Here is an 18,552-nt window from a genome sequence, read left to right as displayed (position 1 = left end):
CATGTTTTGCTAATATCAAGCAACACAGCAGTATTAGAATTATATTTGGTTGTTCAATGTACTTAAATATAACTATGTAAAAATTTGACTGTAATACATTTAACTTTCATTTTACTATTTTTTCTGTATCTGAGATGAGAAATATAAATAAAATAAATTTCTTTCAAATATCCTGATGAAAGTGCATAAAATAACACTTTAACCATAACCACTTACGATACTGGGTTATTTCTGAACTGTTAATACCAGTTGATGCATTTAATTCAGAACTAAAATGACTTTCAAGGGTACTCTCATTCCACTATAAAAAAGAGATCAGACATTTTATAACAAGGAAATTATTCCAGCCATATAAGGGAGTTAATTAAAAATATTCTTCAACCTGCTATAAAAAGAGCAGCTGCTGTAAGGACACAGGGCTCAGCCACTGCAATGTCCCTGGAATGCACTCCCAGAGGGCACAGGGGGCTCATCACTCAGAGAGGAAGAAGAGGATGAAGCCTCATTCCCCAGAGGAGCCTCTCGTCCCCTCACCCAAAGCCAGCTGACTCCTCAGGGCCTGGTTCCCAGACTCTCTCCACCAGAATGCACCCAAGAAAATGTCCAAAATGCAGATGAAATTTTTGTCTTGAGAACAGGATATTCCTCTTGTGATGTGAACTTTTGGTCTCCATGACAGCAAACCAGCAGTAACACCTAATGAGGAAGATTCCACCCATACCTGGGTTTGACTATTTTACATTTATTTTTTAAAATATTTTGGTGCTCAGTTTATTTGAAACAAATGAAAACTACACCCAAAAAAAACCAGCTTTCTCCTTAAAATTTATCATAGTAAGCTAAAAAGTTCAAGTTAATTCTGGTGTAATATGACTTCAAGAGTTCTTCTAAACTGGAATCATATAATCATTAAGGTTGGAAAAAGACTTCTAAGATTATGGAATTCAACCATCAATGAACCAACACCATGTTCACCATTAAACCATGTCCTATATCCACATGTTCTTTGAACACCTCCAGGGATGGTGACTCCACCACTCCCCTGGGCAGCCCATCCCAGTGCCTGACCACCTTTTCTGTGAAGATTCCTTTCTTAATATCCAATCTAAACCTCCCCTGGCACAACTTGAGGCCATTTCCTCTTGTCCTGTCTCTTGCTTCCTGGGAGAAGAGACCAAGCCCCACCGGAGCACAGCCTCCTTCCAGGCAGCTGTAGAGAGGGATAAGGTTCTCTCTGAGCCTCCTTTTCTCCAGGCTGAGCACCCCCAGCTCCCTCAGCTGCTCCTCACACTCGTGCTCCAGTCCCTTCCCCAGCTCTGCTGTTCTCTGGACCCTCTCCAGCTCCTCGATGTGTTTCCTGCAGTGAGGGGCCCAGAACTGAGCACGGGATTTGAGGTGTGGCCTCAGCAGTGCTGAGTACAGAGGGAGAGTCCCTGCCCTGGTCCTTCTGGGGACACTGTGGCTGAGAGAGGCCAGCTGCCACTGACCTTCCTGGGCACCTGGGCTCACCCTGGCCCATGTTCAGCCACTACTGACCAACACCCCCAGTCCTTTTCTGACAGCTTTCCAGCCACTCTTCTCCAAACCCATAGCACTGTGTGCTGCAATTAGCATGGAGAGATGCACATTTAGCTATGGTAAAAAGCATGTAAAAATAATTTGAATGTAAACTTTTTATGAAGCAAGAAATGATAATGCACATGAAGTTACTAAAAAGAAGTAGAAAAAACCCCAAGCTAGTCAAATAATGCTCACCACCAAGCTTCTTCAATGAAGTATTCTTTCCAGAGCCAGTAGCAATTAGAACAAGTCCCCAGGAAGATATTCTTTTTGGGATAGTGTATTTTGCAGACCTCTAATGCATTAAAAGAAAGTTTTCCATTACATCAGGTTCTCCAGTTGCATTCCTTAAGTTCTACCACTGCCAGTGTTTCCATAGTACCTCTCCTTTCCCCCACTTTTGCTGGTTTCACACAGTAACTTTGCTTTATTTGCTCATTTCTGCTCTCCTCAAGACAACCTCTTCCTTTCCTGCTTTGAGATAGTACTGTCACTCTCTATTTTTAATGCAGCACTAAAATTACCTAAAACTAATCTGGTTCCAGTGGAAGAAGCTCTATGATACGAGTTTTGCTTCTTAATTCCTGTCCTTATATTCCTACTAAGCTGGCCAATGTCATTTATTTCTCTGACTTCTATCACTGCAGCAATACAAAAAAGAGACTTCAGGAGACAAGAAAGACACATTTACATAAATCTCCCTGACCCCTCTTCCTCACAGCTGGCACTGATAATCTGTTCAGGGGAAAAAATGAACAGGCAAAGTCCAGCTTTCATTCCTGCCTTCAGGATTTAGTTTGCAGTTGGGAAATGAGTTCTAGGTGATAAATCCAGTGAACAGAATAAAACACAGAGTTTTTGTTTCATCGTACCTTTATTTCTAAACAAATACTGATTTCATAACAAAGTGTTTCATAAATCAGTGAAAAATGGGAAGTAAATAAATGAATGGACTAAAGGAAACAGAGAGTGGAAGAGAGGCTCACAGTGCTGTGTGTGCTCTCTGAAGAACATGAACTGCTTTTGTTCCTCCATCCAGGCAAAGAGCAGAGCATGGAGCAGACTCCTGACACTGCCAAAACACCCACTGAGCACATCCAGTAACACCCTGAGCCAGGAGGACATTCTTTACCTGCTATTAAATTCTGAATAAAAGAAGTAAAGAAGGAGAGGCATTATCACAGTGCCCTTGTTCTACTCCTGCTACTTAACCCACCTATCTGCTTGTCCAAATGCCTGGCTCCTCCCAGCATCCATGGGTACCAGGGAATGGAAAATCCCCAGCACAGTGACGATTCTGGCATAAAGCAGCCTCTGAGCTGCAGACAATTCTGCTCAAAGCCCGCTTTTACTGTGGCCCCAAGCTATTCTCTTACCCAGATGAGTCATTTTCAGAATGCTGCATCCTTGAACACTTGCCAGGCGCAGAAGAGAGTTGCAGGTGACAGAGAAGAGCACTGTAAATGTCATGTGTGCTCAAAGGCCAAGCCACCTAATTCACTAAACACTCCACTGAGAAGAGGGGCTGCCACACCTGCACCTCTCCTACCACTTTGTTCCCTTTTTGTGGCAGGTTGGGGAGAAACACAAGGCCAGAAGAGGCTGGTGCACCTCTGGATTGAGACAGACACTGAAGGAGAGGAAAGACTCTGCACAAGGCATGGTTGAAAGGTAACAGGCCAAGCAGCAACACTCAGCTTATCTCCCGGGTGGCCAGAGGTGAGTAAGAAGCAGCTCTAGAGGGTTGCCAGGGGTACACCTATTCCAAAAGGGTCACTGTCTGCCTCAGGAGCCTTCAAACCATAGTTCTGATCAGCAGGTTGGCCAACTACTGGTAAGAATATATAAACTTGTTTAAAAGGCTCAGTACTTTGGACTAAGTCCAGGCTACAGAAAGCCTCCAGATGCTTGAGCTGGTCAGACCTTATCTTCTCAGCTCCAACCCCAGGCAGCACAGCAGACAGGGACTTTCTTTGTGCCTTCCTGCCCATGCCCAGTTAGTCTTAAAATTTCTGGTCTAGATGTTCCACAATTCCCCTTCCATTGCATCTCCTCATACTACTGGACACAGCAAGGAAAAGAGTTGTCTTTTCCAGCAAGGAAAAGAGTTATTTTAACACTTGCTGCTGACTTCTGTTTTGCTACAGGAACTCATGTAGATTAAGATACTGCCTTTAAATGAACACCCCTTTGTATACCTGAGGATGAGAGGGGAATCAATGGGAAGCTAGACAAGAGCACAGAGCTAGGAGTTACAATTAACTGAACCTTTAAGTTCTCAAGCTTAGGGCAGCAGCACATAGGGATTACTTGGCATCTCAGAACACAGTCACTGAAACACCATGAACAGTTCTGTTTTTCAGAAGCTGTTTTCATTCCAAGGTCAGCATCCCAAGAGTAACTAGAATAGCTCCTGACACATAGGAAAATTGCCAAGATGTCTAAAGTTTTATCTTCTTGGTCAACTGAAATCTGCATTACAGAGTAGCGTCTTCTGCTTTGAAAGCTGTTGTTTCCCTACACCAAGAAACTGATGGAAAAGTGTCAAACACTCTCTACTTTGAGAATTTTATGAAGATTTTGTCAATACTACACGTCTTTATTATTTAAAGAGAGCTGTAAGGATGGCACCGATAAACTACCACCTGCCCTACAGATGACAGGGCAGATGAACAAGCCACTTCAAACCAATGAGCAACTGGTCAGCAAGTGCCCACCAGGGTTTCAAGTCTTCTTAGAAGGAAAGCACCTGAAGCTTTGGCATTGAAAAACCTGAACGTAAAGCCACATGAAAAATTTTTCCATTTTCTTAAAAGGATGCAGTTTGCTTTCTTAATCCAATCCACAGGGAAGGAATACAGCTGTAGTGGTAAGAACTCCCAGAACCTTATGCTGCTGCCCATCTTTTTCCTTAGAAAAATGGATGCTCAGAACCATTGTGTCACCTCCTCACTGCAGCAGGTGGGCTGGGAGGATTTAATTCTCCACTCCTGCCCAGTGGTGCCTGGCAGCTCACCTGCCCAAACCCCAGGGCTGAGACAGACCAGGGGAGCAGGTACCACACTGCCACTTGAAAAGCAAGGCACGAGAGGGCTTTTGGAGTGAAACATGGATGAATGTCATGATTAAAAGTCCTGATGATGAGGAAGCAAAAGTTTACAGGCCTTCTCTCTGGAACCCTCAAAGCTAATAGAGAAGATAAGCTTAGCTCAGGAAACTAGATTTTAACTAGTTCAACATCAAGCACTGACCTGTTTATAGGACACATAAGAGTGTTGTTCTATAGATGCTTTCTTCTATTAAAACATCCCAAATACCAATATAAGCATGACCAGAGCTTCAAAAACAAGTTTTACCTTCATTTGAGCAAAGCCAGCTACAGGCTTCAATAAATTTGCACAGATTTTGAAAAACATTTCCTAATTAAAAGAAAAATGCTCTGTTCACAAGTAGTTCAAGACCACATTACACGTTTTATTTCCTGCACGCACATACAATGTACACAGAAAGTAACATAAGAGTGGATGAAAGTATTTCTGTGAATCTAGAACCCTACTGTGATATTCAGCTGAGAAAACAGTGAAGCAATTCCACTGAGGCACATACACAGAGCTCAAAACACAACAAAGCATCTGTTCCTGTTCAGTAACAAAAGTCTTTAAATTGTATTGACATTAATGAAAAATAAAATGCTAAACAAAAATGTTGTAATGTTACTTTGAAAACAGTCACAGAGGATACTTTGGCTTCAGAATTAAAAATCTTGTTTAAATATCACCAATCTTCAATTAAGTGCTCTGCTTGTGTCTATTTCTAACTGGTTAACTTTCCCAGAAAGCATTTACAAAATGAGATATTGCAACTTGGACTTGGAAACATAAGTGTTTCCATTAAAAGAAAAAGAACATTAAAAGAATATGGAATCAAAAATTTGAAAAAAGATCTCTTTACATATTATCAAGAACAGGTCCTTGGAGCTGCCAATACACTCCAGTTTTCATGTCTTCCCTTCTCTGCAAACAGTTTTACCTTGTTCATCCTGCCCTCAAGAAGAGCAGCTTTTGAACATTCCAGCAAACAGAAGTATATGCAACCCAGTTTTAAACATAGACATGAAAGACATTCAGTTTCACTGAAAAAACCCTTCTAGATCAATATGAATTATAAAATATTCTCATGGTCGTTATCTTTCCCATTAGCTCTAAAGAGTACTTCATCTTGAGTCCAGGTTTCCCCAAGAACTGAAATGCAGCTCTTCTCCCAGGCAGTGCGATAGAAGGGTGGAACATATCCCCATCTAGAACCACATACCCCAGCTGGTGAAAAAGCAATTTCTCCCTTCCTGATGTCTAATCAGTTAGAGAGGAACAGACACAGTGATTTGCTCTTCTGGGCACCTTCAGTACCTAAAGACTGCAAGTCCCTTTTCCACCACAACTTCTGTTTCCCACCAGACTGACCTGGCCAGTCTAGAAGATGGTCAGTGGAGGAGACAGCTTTGCATCTAGACACAAAGAAGTCATTTTAATAATACATCTTATGTCTAATAAATACATCTTGTTAAGCAGTAAATCTTGAGTGCCTCAGCTTTCTGTAGAAATCAGACAGGACATCTGTGGGCAGACAGGTTTTCACTGGTTTCTGTAGCAATCCAGCAGTTCTTGCCCACAACCAGCACTTCTAACCACACTGCAGTTCCAACATCAGACTCAATTTGCACAAATTATGTTTTGTCAGTTCTGAGGAACTTCAAGCTCATGTCTAAACCAATGTCAGTAATAGATCACAAACTCATTTAATAGAAAAACCACAAGCACCTAGAAACTCTTGAAAACAGCCTGCACTCCATTTATTATGAGACAAGAGAACTCTGCCAGCTCAATCATGTCAGACACAGATCAATTATAACTATTCATATTTTATTACATATGAAGTTCACAAATAGGGTATCATCATCCTAAAGTCCTTTCCCAATCATTACACAGTTACATCCTAGTTTAACAAACACAGGGATTTTTTTTAATACATGAATTATCGGGTATTTGTTAGTGCACTTGTAACAAAATATCCATGAAGCTTTATCTTCACCGATTTCCTTATGCATTAGCAGCTTTACAAAAGAATCAGGAAGGAGCACTGATTTAGCATAATCATACAGCTTAGTGTTAGATTGGAATTCCTTTCTCATTCTCTTGCTAAGGAATGACTAAGCATTCTCAAAGCACAATTAAAGACTCAGGATGCCCATTTCCAGCCAAAGTACAGACTGTTATCAACAAATACCATAACAGGTCCAAGTACAATTTAGAATCACAACTGTGCTCTTGAAAACTGAAAGGACTGAGACCTTCAACAGACCTCGAGCAGGACACAAGTTACACAAGCACCAATCATTTTTGAAGTTTTGGGATCTACAAGTTGTTACACTAGGAATCATAGAATTGTAGAATATTCTGACTCCAAAGGTTTGCAACAAAGATCAAATCCAACTCCTGGCCCTGCACAGGACAGCCCCAGGAATCACACTGTGTGCCTCAGAGCATTGTCCAAATGCTTCCTGAACTCTCAGAAGACCTGGAAGAGTTTCACTCATCTACCTACCCCACCCTCTTATTAATTTATATCTAATTCTTGCATGAGTTAATCTTGAATAATGTAGCTTCCTAGAAATGAAATAGCATTCTTTGAAAGCCAAAAGTGGTATACACAGCTGATTTTTAATCTTCAGCAATCCGCAAGGAACATGATTCCCTAGAGAGCTACTGAGGTTCATAAAGGCCAACAGTGGGAAAGGAAGTCCATTAATCAAGGAAAGGGAAAGCCAAAAGACTTTCAAAAGGAGCTCACCCTGGCATTTCCAGAGACATGCATTTAATCACATAATGGAAATCTTACCCCACTCCCCAAAAATCAATTCTGCTTTGTTGCCATGCACAAAAAGTAAAATAGGACACTTGCATGCACAATCGGCATGAGCCTTCTTACCCTTTCTTCCCATGATTCAGAAATCAATAGCAAACAAGGCTGCACATGAAGATTAATCGACTGCTAGCTGCAAAGCCATTTCTGTAAATAACAACGACAGCCGTATTTTAATAAAGCCCCAGAAAGTTACTAAGCTACATTTTAATATTTGGGGAAATGTCCACATACAGTTTGAAAGCACACAAAGGCTGTGATGAGCACTGAATGAAGCTCATCTCTAAAGAATTTCATTTTTTATTTTAGATGCCCAGATTGTGCATACAGAAGTAACAACAACTGAAAAAATTATTTCTTCATGTTTTAACAAGGAATGGATGCAACACCATTGTTCATTTCTTGGCTACAATAAAGTGTGTTCCAAATGGAAGAAATGGAAGGATGAATGATGATAATGATATCACTCATCATGTCTTGTCTTAATATGAGTGGTTTTGACTCTCTATGGAACTGCTCCTCAACATTAACTTTCCACAATGGGGCTAGAATGATGTGTACATAGAAATGACAGCTAACAGAAAACAACAAAAGGAACACTTGCTCCAAATCAACAAGTCTTAAAGAAATCCATGAGTATTCATTAAATAAGGAAGCACCAATTCGGTGGCACACAAAGTTGTTTAGGGTACCATGAGTTAAATAAACAGATGCACAAAGAGCTACAGTCTTCCAGCTGCAAGTTCCCGTTTTGTTTATCTTAGCTAAATCAAGCATACATTTGGAGAAGTTACTACTTTTTCTTTTCAATGCAGTCACCTAAAAATCAGCTGAAAAAAGCCCTGTAGCTGTTTTCGTATTGAAAGCAATTCTTGCATATTAGCATGCAAAGAATCTATTATATATTCTGCAACCATAGCATTATAATAGTTACAGACATCCTGAAACAGTTATTTCCCTTTTCTGGCCTAGTCCTAGCAAGTGGCAGACTGCCAAAGGAAGCCCAAGCCCATGGCCTTCCCCTGGCTGCTGTTTTCCAAGTTCCTGTGCTCCCTTAGGTTAGTAGTTGAAAAGGACATGATACAGGGCCACCGATGTGTCACATCCTAAAAATACCAGATTCAAGCAGCAAACAAAAATGTCAGATACCCCCTGATATAACTCTTCTGTAATAGCTGAAATATGAAAATGTTACAGAATGATAACCTATGTAACACTGTTTTAAGTAGTCAATAATGCTGTCATAAAATTAAGAGGGTTTCTCCTGCCTAAAAAATAAACTAAGAAATGGCAAAAAGTGTTTTATTAAGTAGCAGGTCCCACTGTAAAGTCTGAAGGCTACACAAGAAACATATTCCAGATGAGGAAAAAAGTAAAATGATGGAAAGAGTGGAGACAGTAATTAATGGGAACTTTGGCTTGATTTTCACTAAAAACATTAGAAAGCTTAGTCCTTGAAATATTTTTACTGACACATTTAGGAACACATCTCCAGTTACTGTATTCCAGAGTTTTATTTCACAGGGTGATAAATCTTCCCTTCCCATTACCAATCTTGTTAATATCTACTTATTATATATACACAAAAACTAGAATCATAAAACACAAATAAATTACATTCCCAAAATTGCTGGGAGAGGAGAAACCAAAATGAGGAAGTTATCTGCCTCTTAAAATGTATTAAAAATGTTAAATGCCAGTTAAGAATTCACTCATTTCAAATTCCATTTCAAGTGCTGTTTTCCCTCCTACACTTGGCAAGGAAACTCTATGCACATAGAAAATTATAATTTTTAAAGTCTGATGGGTATTTTTGGGTTTGAGGGAGGAGTGGGTCATTTATTTGTTTAAAGACCATGAAGTAACACAAGGAAAGAAGTAGCATGCATGAACACAGAAACTGACAGGCACTACTCAGTTGTTCCATTTGTGTTTGTTTTCACCTTGCACAAAGCAGGGAAGCCCCCAGCACCCTCCACCTCTGTCAGAGGAGCTGCCTCTGCACAGACAAGGGGCAAAAAGCCACACGGTGTTTGGGAGGCCAAGGAAATAAAATATTATGTACTTTATTGAGCATGCTTGGAGCCATTGTGAAGTCACCAAAACTGCCTCTTCACTGCAACCAAGAACAGGCCAAATCATGGAATATTTTCTACATAACTAATATATGTACCTCTTAAATCAGAATGGTCCCTTTCCAACTGACAAATATCTGACAGAAGAGCGTGGGAGGTGTATATATTACTACATTTCACAGCCATAAATCAAAGGAAGAATGTGGGAACATTACATTTGGCAAAATCCTCATTTTTATTTATTTCTTCTCTTAATTTATATGTTAGAGTCAATCGTAAGGACCTGCCAATCAGTAAAAAACAATTTAACTTACAATTATTATTAACAAAACCTTGAAAACCAAAGATATAGTTATGCTAATGGCATAAGCCAAAGGAGAAAAGAACAAGCTAAGAAAAAGTTTAAAAAATTCAAACACAGAGCTACCACAGTAAAATATATTTTCATAGTCAACAGGTACTCTCACCTGTGTCACATATAATTCTTCCAGTTCAAGAGATTTCATTTTAGTATAAAAGCTGCCTTTTCAGTTAAACATTTCACTGAAGTCAGGGAATACATGCAGTAAGTAGGTCAGCTGTTTCTAGAAAAGAAAAACCTCACTCTCTAACAAGCTGTGTTTCAAACATCTGATTAAGTGTGAATATCTAGAACATAATGTTCAAAAAGAGAGTCTTCAACAAATATTTTGGTATGACTTAGCTAATGCTTTCTCTCCTTAGCAGAAGCATTTTCAGTCCAAATGCAGCCAATAAAAAAAACCTACCAAAACCACCCATGTTCCATAACAGAAGTATGTTAAATTAAATTATCTGCACAAATTACTCAACAGGGAAACTCAAGAGCACAAGAAGCAAGTGAGAAACACATACTGCCTCTTGCAGAGGCTATCTAGTTACATATTTTTTGGTTTCACTTTTAAATAAAAGCACTATTTAACCTTTTACTCCACAGTTTTTTTGTGATAAAGCACACCTTAAACGGTTACTAAAACACCTGTGGTTCAAACCTACTCCTACTGTACTCAATCAGAAATGAGAAAACACATTTGCTTCCTCAACATTTCAGAATTTGCATTTCAGCTTCAGCTGAAGACACCATCCATATCTGAAACCATTTGTATCAATATCCATTCTACTTGCACAAGAAAAACTTGTAATAAAGTTAAACATAAAAAGTGCAGGGAAAAGCTACACCTTGGCAAGGTTGATCCAAGTGCTGCAGCAATGCCAGAGCACCTCACCTCCACTGCAGATGTCAACACAAATGCCATGTCATGGCTGGGCAAAGCCAAGCACTTTCACTTCTCAAGGTAAGGAGAGCAGACTGAACATTTTCTATTTGGGCTATTACAACTGCATTGAGACTAAAATCTTAACATTTTTTAGGACTTAATGCAGCACTAAATCCCCACATTCCTAAGTGGGACTGCTAAGCAGAAACATCAATAGAAAATGTGATAATCCAAATATGCAATGAACAACTCATGCAGAGCCCAGCAGCCATGGCTGAGCTGAGGCTGAAGGAGAAGAGCATCCATCATCCATCAGCTGTGGCTAAATGACCTTTGCTCATCTCCCCCCTCAGTAGCACAGCCCAGTCCTGACTCATGCCTGTTTTTCCACAGCTAATATTGAAGGAGTTAAAAAGCACATTGTCCTGCCAGTGCTTCACACACAGTAACTTCAATACTGACCTCTGAAGTATCACCAGGTACAGATGAATTCCCCAGAAAGACTAATGAAGCTTTTACTCAGTCTCTATGTAATTCCAGTCATCTGGATCTCTCATGGTATTCCAGAACACTGCCTTCAGACCTATACATTCATTCAACTACTGTAAGAAGGGAGGGAGGGATAAAATGACCACCAGGAACTGCTACACAGACCCAGGAAACAAAGCAGGACAGTAGTGGATATGGGAGTTGGTCAGTATGACCCAAGAAGTCTATCAAAATTTCCTGGTAACTAGATACTGTTTTTCTACTTCATTTGTAAAGAACTCATTGTAACATGACAGAAAACAGAGATATTTTTGGAAAATATCTCACCATAACAACCTTTTGTTTAGGAATAAGTTTTATATGCACTTCCTATGTGTGGGATGAGAGAACTTATTGTGAAAATAAAATAAAATAAAAACAACACACAAAACCCCCCAGCCTTCAGAAACAACTGAGTATTTCAGATTTCAAGGACAAATACTTTAAAATTTCAAAGTAACACTGCAGCAGCAGCTTGTTTCATCAATATGTTCTGAAAAGAATCCTATGGAACCTTTGGGGAAGCCTGAATTAGCAGGCAGATTTCCTTTCCACATGCAACAGAGTTGAATTCCTGAAGGCTCTACCTCTATTGATTAGAAGGACAACCAGCCACAAAAGGATGCTTGCTTGCCTTAAAATCCCATTGTACTTCTTCACTGCCATAACTTTTGGAAGTAAAATATTATGAAAATACTTGTTGTTTCACAAGAATTGCAATGCACACATCTGTTAGCTTTCCTTTTCTTCACCCATGCAGTTACACTCATTAACACAGGCAAAGATAAATAAATGGCTCTGTAGTTCTGATGTCCTGCACAGATAAACATTGCAATCAGTTATTTGGGTCTCCTTTAGCTCCCATCTGACTGCAGTGATGCAAACTCTACTTGCATTGATATCAATGACCCTAAACATAAGCACTTCTGGTTTAAACAAAAACAAAACAAAACAAAACAAACAAAAACAAGAACAACAAAAAAGCCCCAAACAAAATACCCCAACCAAACAAAAAAATCCCAAGCAAATAAAAAAAAGTGCCTTACTTTTTCAGTTTAATTGGTTAAAAAAATTCCACTCACTCGTTCACATGACAGGTGTGACACATCTTACTTACACTAAGGTATTTGACATGAAATAAGGTATTTCAAATGACACAACACAGAACAACTGCAAGGCATTTCTAGTGCCCCAGAGTCACAGCTTATTACAAATCACAGCAATGAACAAATGCTCAAAGACTTCCTCATGAAATTAAGCATCCATGAAATTCACTACAAACCTGTATCAGAATGCACTCAGTGTGACTGGTACTGTAACTTTTTTGATAAAGCAGATTGCTTTATCCAAAGACTGGTGTTAGCAATCTTACTACAGATCACATAGAACTTTTTCTAAACAGAAAAAATTATTAATAGTTAATTTTATATTTTTCTAACACATTTTATAATTTGATCCTTTGAGTTAGAGAAATTTGCTACTCTTGAAGGTAAATAATTTGATTCATAGAAACATTTGCCTCAAAAATCTCACTTAACTTTGAATGTCAAAATTTTAAGTCTTATCACTTTTTATCCTAAATAGCAATTCTATCTTCTATAAACACTAGTTGTCATTTTCCAAAGATAGCATTATAGCTATATCAAAATATAGATTTTTAATATCAAAAATCTTTTTTAGATTTGAATCCAACTATTTCAGAACACAGTCTAAATCATAAAATTCAATGTTATACTGTGAAGCTGCAATCAAGAAGGCAAATGCAAAGCTCTTATTATTATTTGTAAAATATATGGAGATTTACAAAGGCAGAGACTAGATAATATTAACATCTTAGAAACATTATACTTGCTGTCATTTATAAGAATTCTTTCTCCTTTTTTTTTTTAATTTTTAAACCCCAAAGAAAATAACAGCAAACACTCCTATATATTGTATTAATGTACTTAAGATAAGAGTACTTACTGCCAGGCATTGTTAATCGGGGATCTGTCTTCAATTTTGTAAAAACATAAGAAGCTATGAAGAGAACAAACAAAAAAACAAAGTCAGGACCATAGCTTCAGACAATTTACATCCAAATATGCTCAGTAACCCATGCAGAATCAGCATTCTTCATATCCAGTACCAGAGGTGCTGTTACCACAGAAATGCAGACATCCTCTTAGCTGACCAGACTAGATGTAATTTTGCCTGTTCCTGAAATGCAGTCATTCTGCTCTTGCCTTTGATGCTGGAGTAAACATTTTCCTGCTGTGTACTGTGACCTTCCCAGGTGCCACTGTTCAGGATGATAAATCCTGCTCATCTCACAGGATATTTCCACTTCAGCTCTGAACCACAGCTCTGCCCTGCTCAAATGCCTGAGAGAGGCTTCTGCTCAACACTGCAAAAAACAACTGAAAAACCTGTGTGGCCCTTTCTAGGGCATTTTTCTCCCAGTATCAAAAAAGGCAGATTTCAGATCAGAGTGCAATCTCCTGTACACAATAGCAGCTCAAAGGATTTTTGATGCAATTAAACATATTCATAAAATGAACTCATCTGAAGTTACAACAATCTATTTTGGATATAAAAGTAGCCAAATATACTGTCCCTCCAATTAGCACTAAAATGCAAATTATTTGAAGATTTTTCTGTATTTACTAATTGTAAAATGGAAACTCAACACAAATGTACTTTTCCACAAATAAGAACAAAATGTCAGTTAATGATACTGAGTGTTGCTTTCTTCAAAAATACAATAAATTTTAAATAAAAGATACTCAGCTAATAATTGTATGTATACATACACCGAAAAATTGTAATTCCACAGATGGATAATGTGAGAATAAGCATTTCATTTGGTCAACATATGTTTTAATGACCACATATTAAAGCAATGTTCATAGTTGCTAAAAATAAACTTTATTCTCATATATGCATTTCAATCAAGGGTTACAATTTGCTGACAGCAACTGGGATTAAAAATAGTACTTCAAAGTAAGTTATTTAAAATATGCCATCCATTAGAAAGCTGTATGTCCCTCTCCAAGGGCAGCATGAGAAACAGTGTAATTTTATTAAAGGAAAGATGCTGCAGATTGTCATGTCCAACAGACACATGGAGAAACAAAATCTCTGGTTCAGAATGCAGTTATGGACCTAGCTGAAACATTACAGAAATCAGATTTACTGATATAAAAGAAAATAAAGAAGAAAAGAACCTGGTGAGAGTTTCAGGGAGTCAAGTGCCAGAGACTCAGAAGTGTTTTACTGACCATCTCCAGCAATCAGGAATTCAATACATTTTCCTTAAACACAGCCACTGCTGCCAGCAAAGTCAACTCACTTGTACAAGATTTTAAGAAGAGTTTTCTGCAGAAATTACTAGAAAAGTTGTATCAACTAAGACATATAGCAAATATCTGTTTTAAAATAATTCACTGGGGTTTTAGTCATTTTATGATCTGTAACAGGACCAAAAATTCCACATGGAGGTGGCCTGGCCTCTACATGCAGAACAGAGCACACAATTTCCTCTCCATAAAGTCTTCAATCTCTGTCTCACTTGGTCTAGGACAAAGTTTCATCCACAGCTGCTGTCACCTGTTACAGCAGAACAGAAATAACCAAACCAAGAAACTCCCCACTCTGAGTTTGCTCAGCTATTTGTCACTGAGCTACAATTTTACCTAACAAAAGAGGGAAAACCCCCTCACAGAATTTGATGAAGCAGAACTTAGCTAATTCTCTAAAAGAGAACTATGGAAAATCACGTGATGCCATTTAGTTTTCTGGCCTAACACTTGCTGTTTAACACATTCCATGTCAATTTGTGACCTGTGACAGATCACCAGATGCAATTTATGGATATCAACTACTACACACTGCTTTCTTCACCAAAGCACTGGACTCCTGCATATGAAGAGGGTAAACAAAATCACACCTGCTTTTCTGTGGAGGACTAAGAGTCATTGTGTTTTTTCTAAGGATATAACAATAGTTCTAAATGTAATTATAATCAAAGTGCAAAGCTAGTGAATGTGCCTTAAAAGATAGAGGAACACTTTCATGACACATAAAATTGTTTTCTACAGAAAAACTTTCAGTTTTCCTTTGAGATGATTTTACACCATTTGGCAAGGAAACCCAAGGCCAATTTATTGTTCATCACAACAAGTATAAAAATACAGTTTGTTCCATTTTTTTTTTCAGTAACTAACCCAGGATCTGAAATTAAAGGATAGTTTATAAGCACAAATATTTCTTATTATCACAAGATTCCAGAAATGGCATTGAAAGCCAACCAGAAAAGCAGAGATTGTTTTCCTGTATGCCCTAATACAATGGACCTCTTCAAGAGACCTAAAGTGGAAAAATTTATATAACCTTGTGCTACAGGTAAAGAAAGAGAAGTCAGCACACTTGAGATTTTCTATTTTCTTCCAATAAGCCCTCTGTTATGTTATTATGTAACACCATAAATATTTAACTTGATTTATTTTGAGTCTCCAAAATGAAATTGCCATCTGGGCTCCTTTCCCTTGCTCCAACTTAAGCCAAATAAAGGCAGAGGCTTAAGCACCTCTCACAGCCACACAGGCATGAACTGAAAAATTAAAATCCACTGCATATTTACTTTATAAATCACTTAGCTCCCCACTCATATTTCCTCTTTGAAAAATTAATCAATGCCTTTAGCTTTGAAAGTAGGCAAATGGCCAGTGCAATGCAAGATTAATAAATCACATGTTCATTCCTAAGTATAGACTGTTAAGCTCCAACTGTGATTCCCAGAACCCAAAAAATGTAATATAAAATGGATTTACATACCACAGTAATTCTGGGAAATACCTGACTTTAATCTGAATTATCTGATTCTCATCTGGAGAGGAAATGCCATGTATGAAGCTGGCTCAACCCTGCTCTCTTATCCAAGACAGAATGCAACTACAGAAAACATGATTTGCTTTAATTTCAAAAAATTACTTATCTTCAAATTGTTTAAAAATTGTGTGGTAACTTGTCAAGGATTGATCCCTTATGGAGCTAGGCTTGGCAGTTAAAAGTCATTGACACCAACCAAAGCTGTTTCTAACCTGTACTTTTTATAATTTAGATTTTATCATGATACTTGAATTGCCAACTCTGGTGAGTAATTTCACATCCCCTTCAACTTTCATGCAACATAAAATTTGTTCATTCTTTTCTACTGCACGAGTTTGGACCAAAAGTAGAGAGAAGTTACCGTCGATCACAAACGGCAAACATTGGTAACATCTAAAACAGATGCTGAAACACAAACTGTATTTTTATTACATTTTTGTAAGGTTTTTCCCTCAATCAGAAGTGAATCTCCTTCTAGCGGCCTTTTTTAGCCAAATATTAAAATTGTTGTCAAAAGGCTTAAATAAAACCTATGGATAAGCCTTTAGGCCTATCAGGGCACTACAATCAAGATCTCAACTCCAAACCACCAATTTCTCAAAGAAATTGTATCATACGTTTAAGAGCATTAACACCAAGATGTCCCAAACTTACTAGAAAAATATTTCATATTATTTAGAATTAATTACAAGTGCTTTAGGAAGTAACTACCTATAAAATCCCAAAATTTGTTAACTCTGGGTTTAGTTTACCTACCCAGTTTGCACAGCAAACATTCACGTAGCTTTGCAAAGTGAAACACCTGGGCTGCCAAACTGGGTTTTGATACAGCAACTCAAACTCTGGTTTAAAGTTAGTTATAGGCTTTCCCACAAGTGCTACAGCAGCATAGACACAATCTAAACCACAATATTTGTATCTCAGCTCAAAGGACCACGAGATAACTTTCTGGATGTATCCAAAAATAAACGTCGTACTATGGTCTTCAGCAACAGGATTTGTGAACCCACACCTCAATTACCTAAAGCATGGCTCCGTGATGCACCATTAACTTTAAAGAAGCCAAGAAAGCTCACAGTGTCGCCCTCCTGTCAATTTGCACTGTGTTCAGTTATTATCTCGCTGTCTAAAGGTCCGTTTGAGAAAAACCTGCTGAGGGAACTCCCAAAGCCACAGCCCCGCCCGGGGATGCGCTCGCTGTCCCCGGAGCTCCCGTGGCGAGCAGACCCGTCCGAGGCGGAGAGCCAGCCTGCCACCCTGCCACCCTGCCAGCCCTTCCGCCGGGAGCCACCCTGCCACCCTGCCAGCCCTTCCGCCGGGAGCAGCGCCCACAGGGACCGCCCGAGCCGCCACCGCGGCGGGTCCAGGCTGAGGCCATGCCCAGAGGCTTCTCCTCACCGCCAACCCGGCGGCCCGAGCCTCCCGCCACTCCCTCAGCGCCCACCCCTCCGGCGCGTCCTCCTCGTTCCCAAGCGTGGAGAAGGGGAAAGAAAAGAGAGATCGCAACGAGGAGGAGACCGCGAGGGTGAATACGAGTGGAGCACTGCCCAGCTGCCCCAAACTCACCTCAGCCTCCCATCCGGCTCCGTTTAGCAGCCGCCATCTTCACCGGCTCCCCCCGCCCGGTTAAGTGCTCTGTAGCGCAGTGCACGCCGGGAGTTGTAGTTCCATCCGGAGTAGTTCCGTCTCCTTTCCCGTCCATCCCTCCCACACAGCGAGGACACCGAGGGGTCTTGGCGGACGAAAAAGCTTCCCATCATGGCAAGGAGGGACAGCCCCGGGTTATGGGGCTGGCTGAGCCCCGCCAGGCGCGGACCGGGAGGGCGGAGGCCGCCGAAGCGGACTACAACTCCCAGAAGACTTGCGGCGTGGGCTCGCCAGCTGCTGGGGGCGGCGCTGCCCGTGTCCCGTGCTCGGCCCCGCGCCGTGAGGGCGGCTCGGTGCCTCGGGCGGCAGTTGGTGCCGAGTCCGGTGGGTCCGGCCTACACAGACCTCACACCTCACAGGTGTGAAAACTCACCTACACAGACCGTGATACCAAACCCCATTGAAGCCCAAGGCAGCACAATCTCTTAGTCTGTTTTCCTTGAAATAATACTGCCAGCTTCCAGATCTGATGCCTTTGATGCTAGATTTTCCAGACAAGCAAAGGGAAAACGGGTCTTTCACAGAATCGTTGAAGTTGGAAAAGACCTCCAAGATCATTGAACCCCACCTATAACCTTGTCAAGCAGACCAGGGCACCGAGTGCCAAGTCCAGTGGCTGAACACCAGCACCTCCCTGGGCACCCTTTTCCAATGCTGAACCACCCTTTCAGTGTAGAACATTCTCCTGATGTCCAGCTTGAACCTCCCCTGCTGCAGCT

At 40.0% G+C, this 18,552-nt stretch overlaps 1 protein-coding gene across 6 annotated transcripts in view; it reads right to left on the bottom strand.

Moving 5' to 3' along the window:
• EFR3A (EFR3 homolog A) overlaps nt 1-17,823 on the bottom strand; it is a 75,404-nt gene extending 57,581 nt beyond the window's left edge. For 2 of the 6 annotated variants that reach the window (XM_059493955.1, XM_059493990.1), the window contains exons 1-3: nt 17,753-17,814; nt 13,283-13,336; nt 7,546-7,626 (exon numbers count right to left, since the gene is read on the bottom strand). In XM_059493955.1, coding sequence (XP_059349938.1) covers nt 7,546-7,558 — 13 coding nt within the window. In that variant the 5' untranslated portion in view covers nt 7,559-7,626; nt 13,283-13,336; nt 17,753-17,814. Of the gene's footprint in view, nt 1-7,545; nt 7,627-13,282; nt 13,337-13,445; nt 13,567-17,752 lie in introns of those variants that run through there. The other 4 variants (XM_059493963.1, XM_059493968.1, XM_059493975.1 and 1 more) reach the window with 4 other exon arrangements.
• Between the last annotated feature and the right edge of the window lie 729 nt (nt 17,824-18,552).

Source organism: Ammospiza nelsoni, chromosome 1 (assembly GCF_027579445.1).
Source record: "Ammospiza nelsoni isolate bAmmNel1 chromosome 1, bAmmNel1.pri, whole genome shotgun sequence".
Classification (NCBI taxonomy): domain Eukaryota; kingdom Metazoa; phylum Chordata; class Aves; order Passeriformes; family Passerellidae; genus Ammospiza; species Ammospiza nelsoni.
This window is presented reverse-complemented; position numbering and strand designations above follow the sequence as displayed.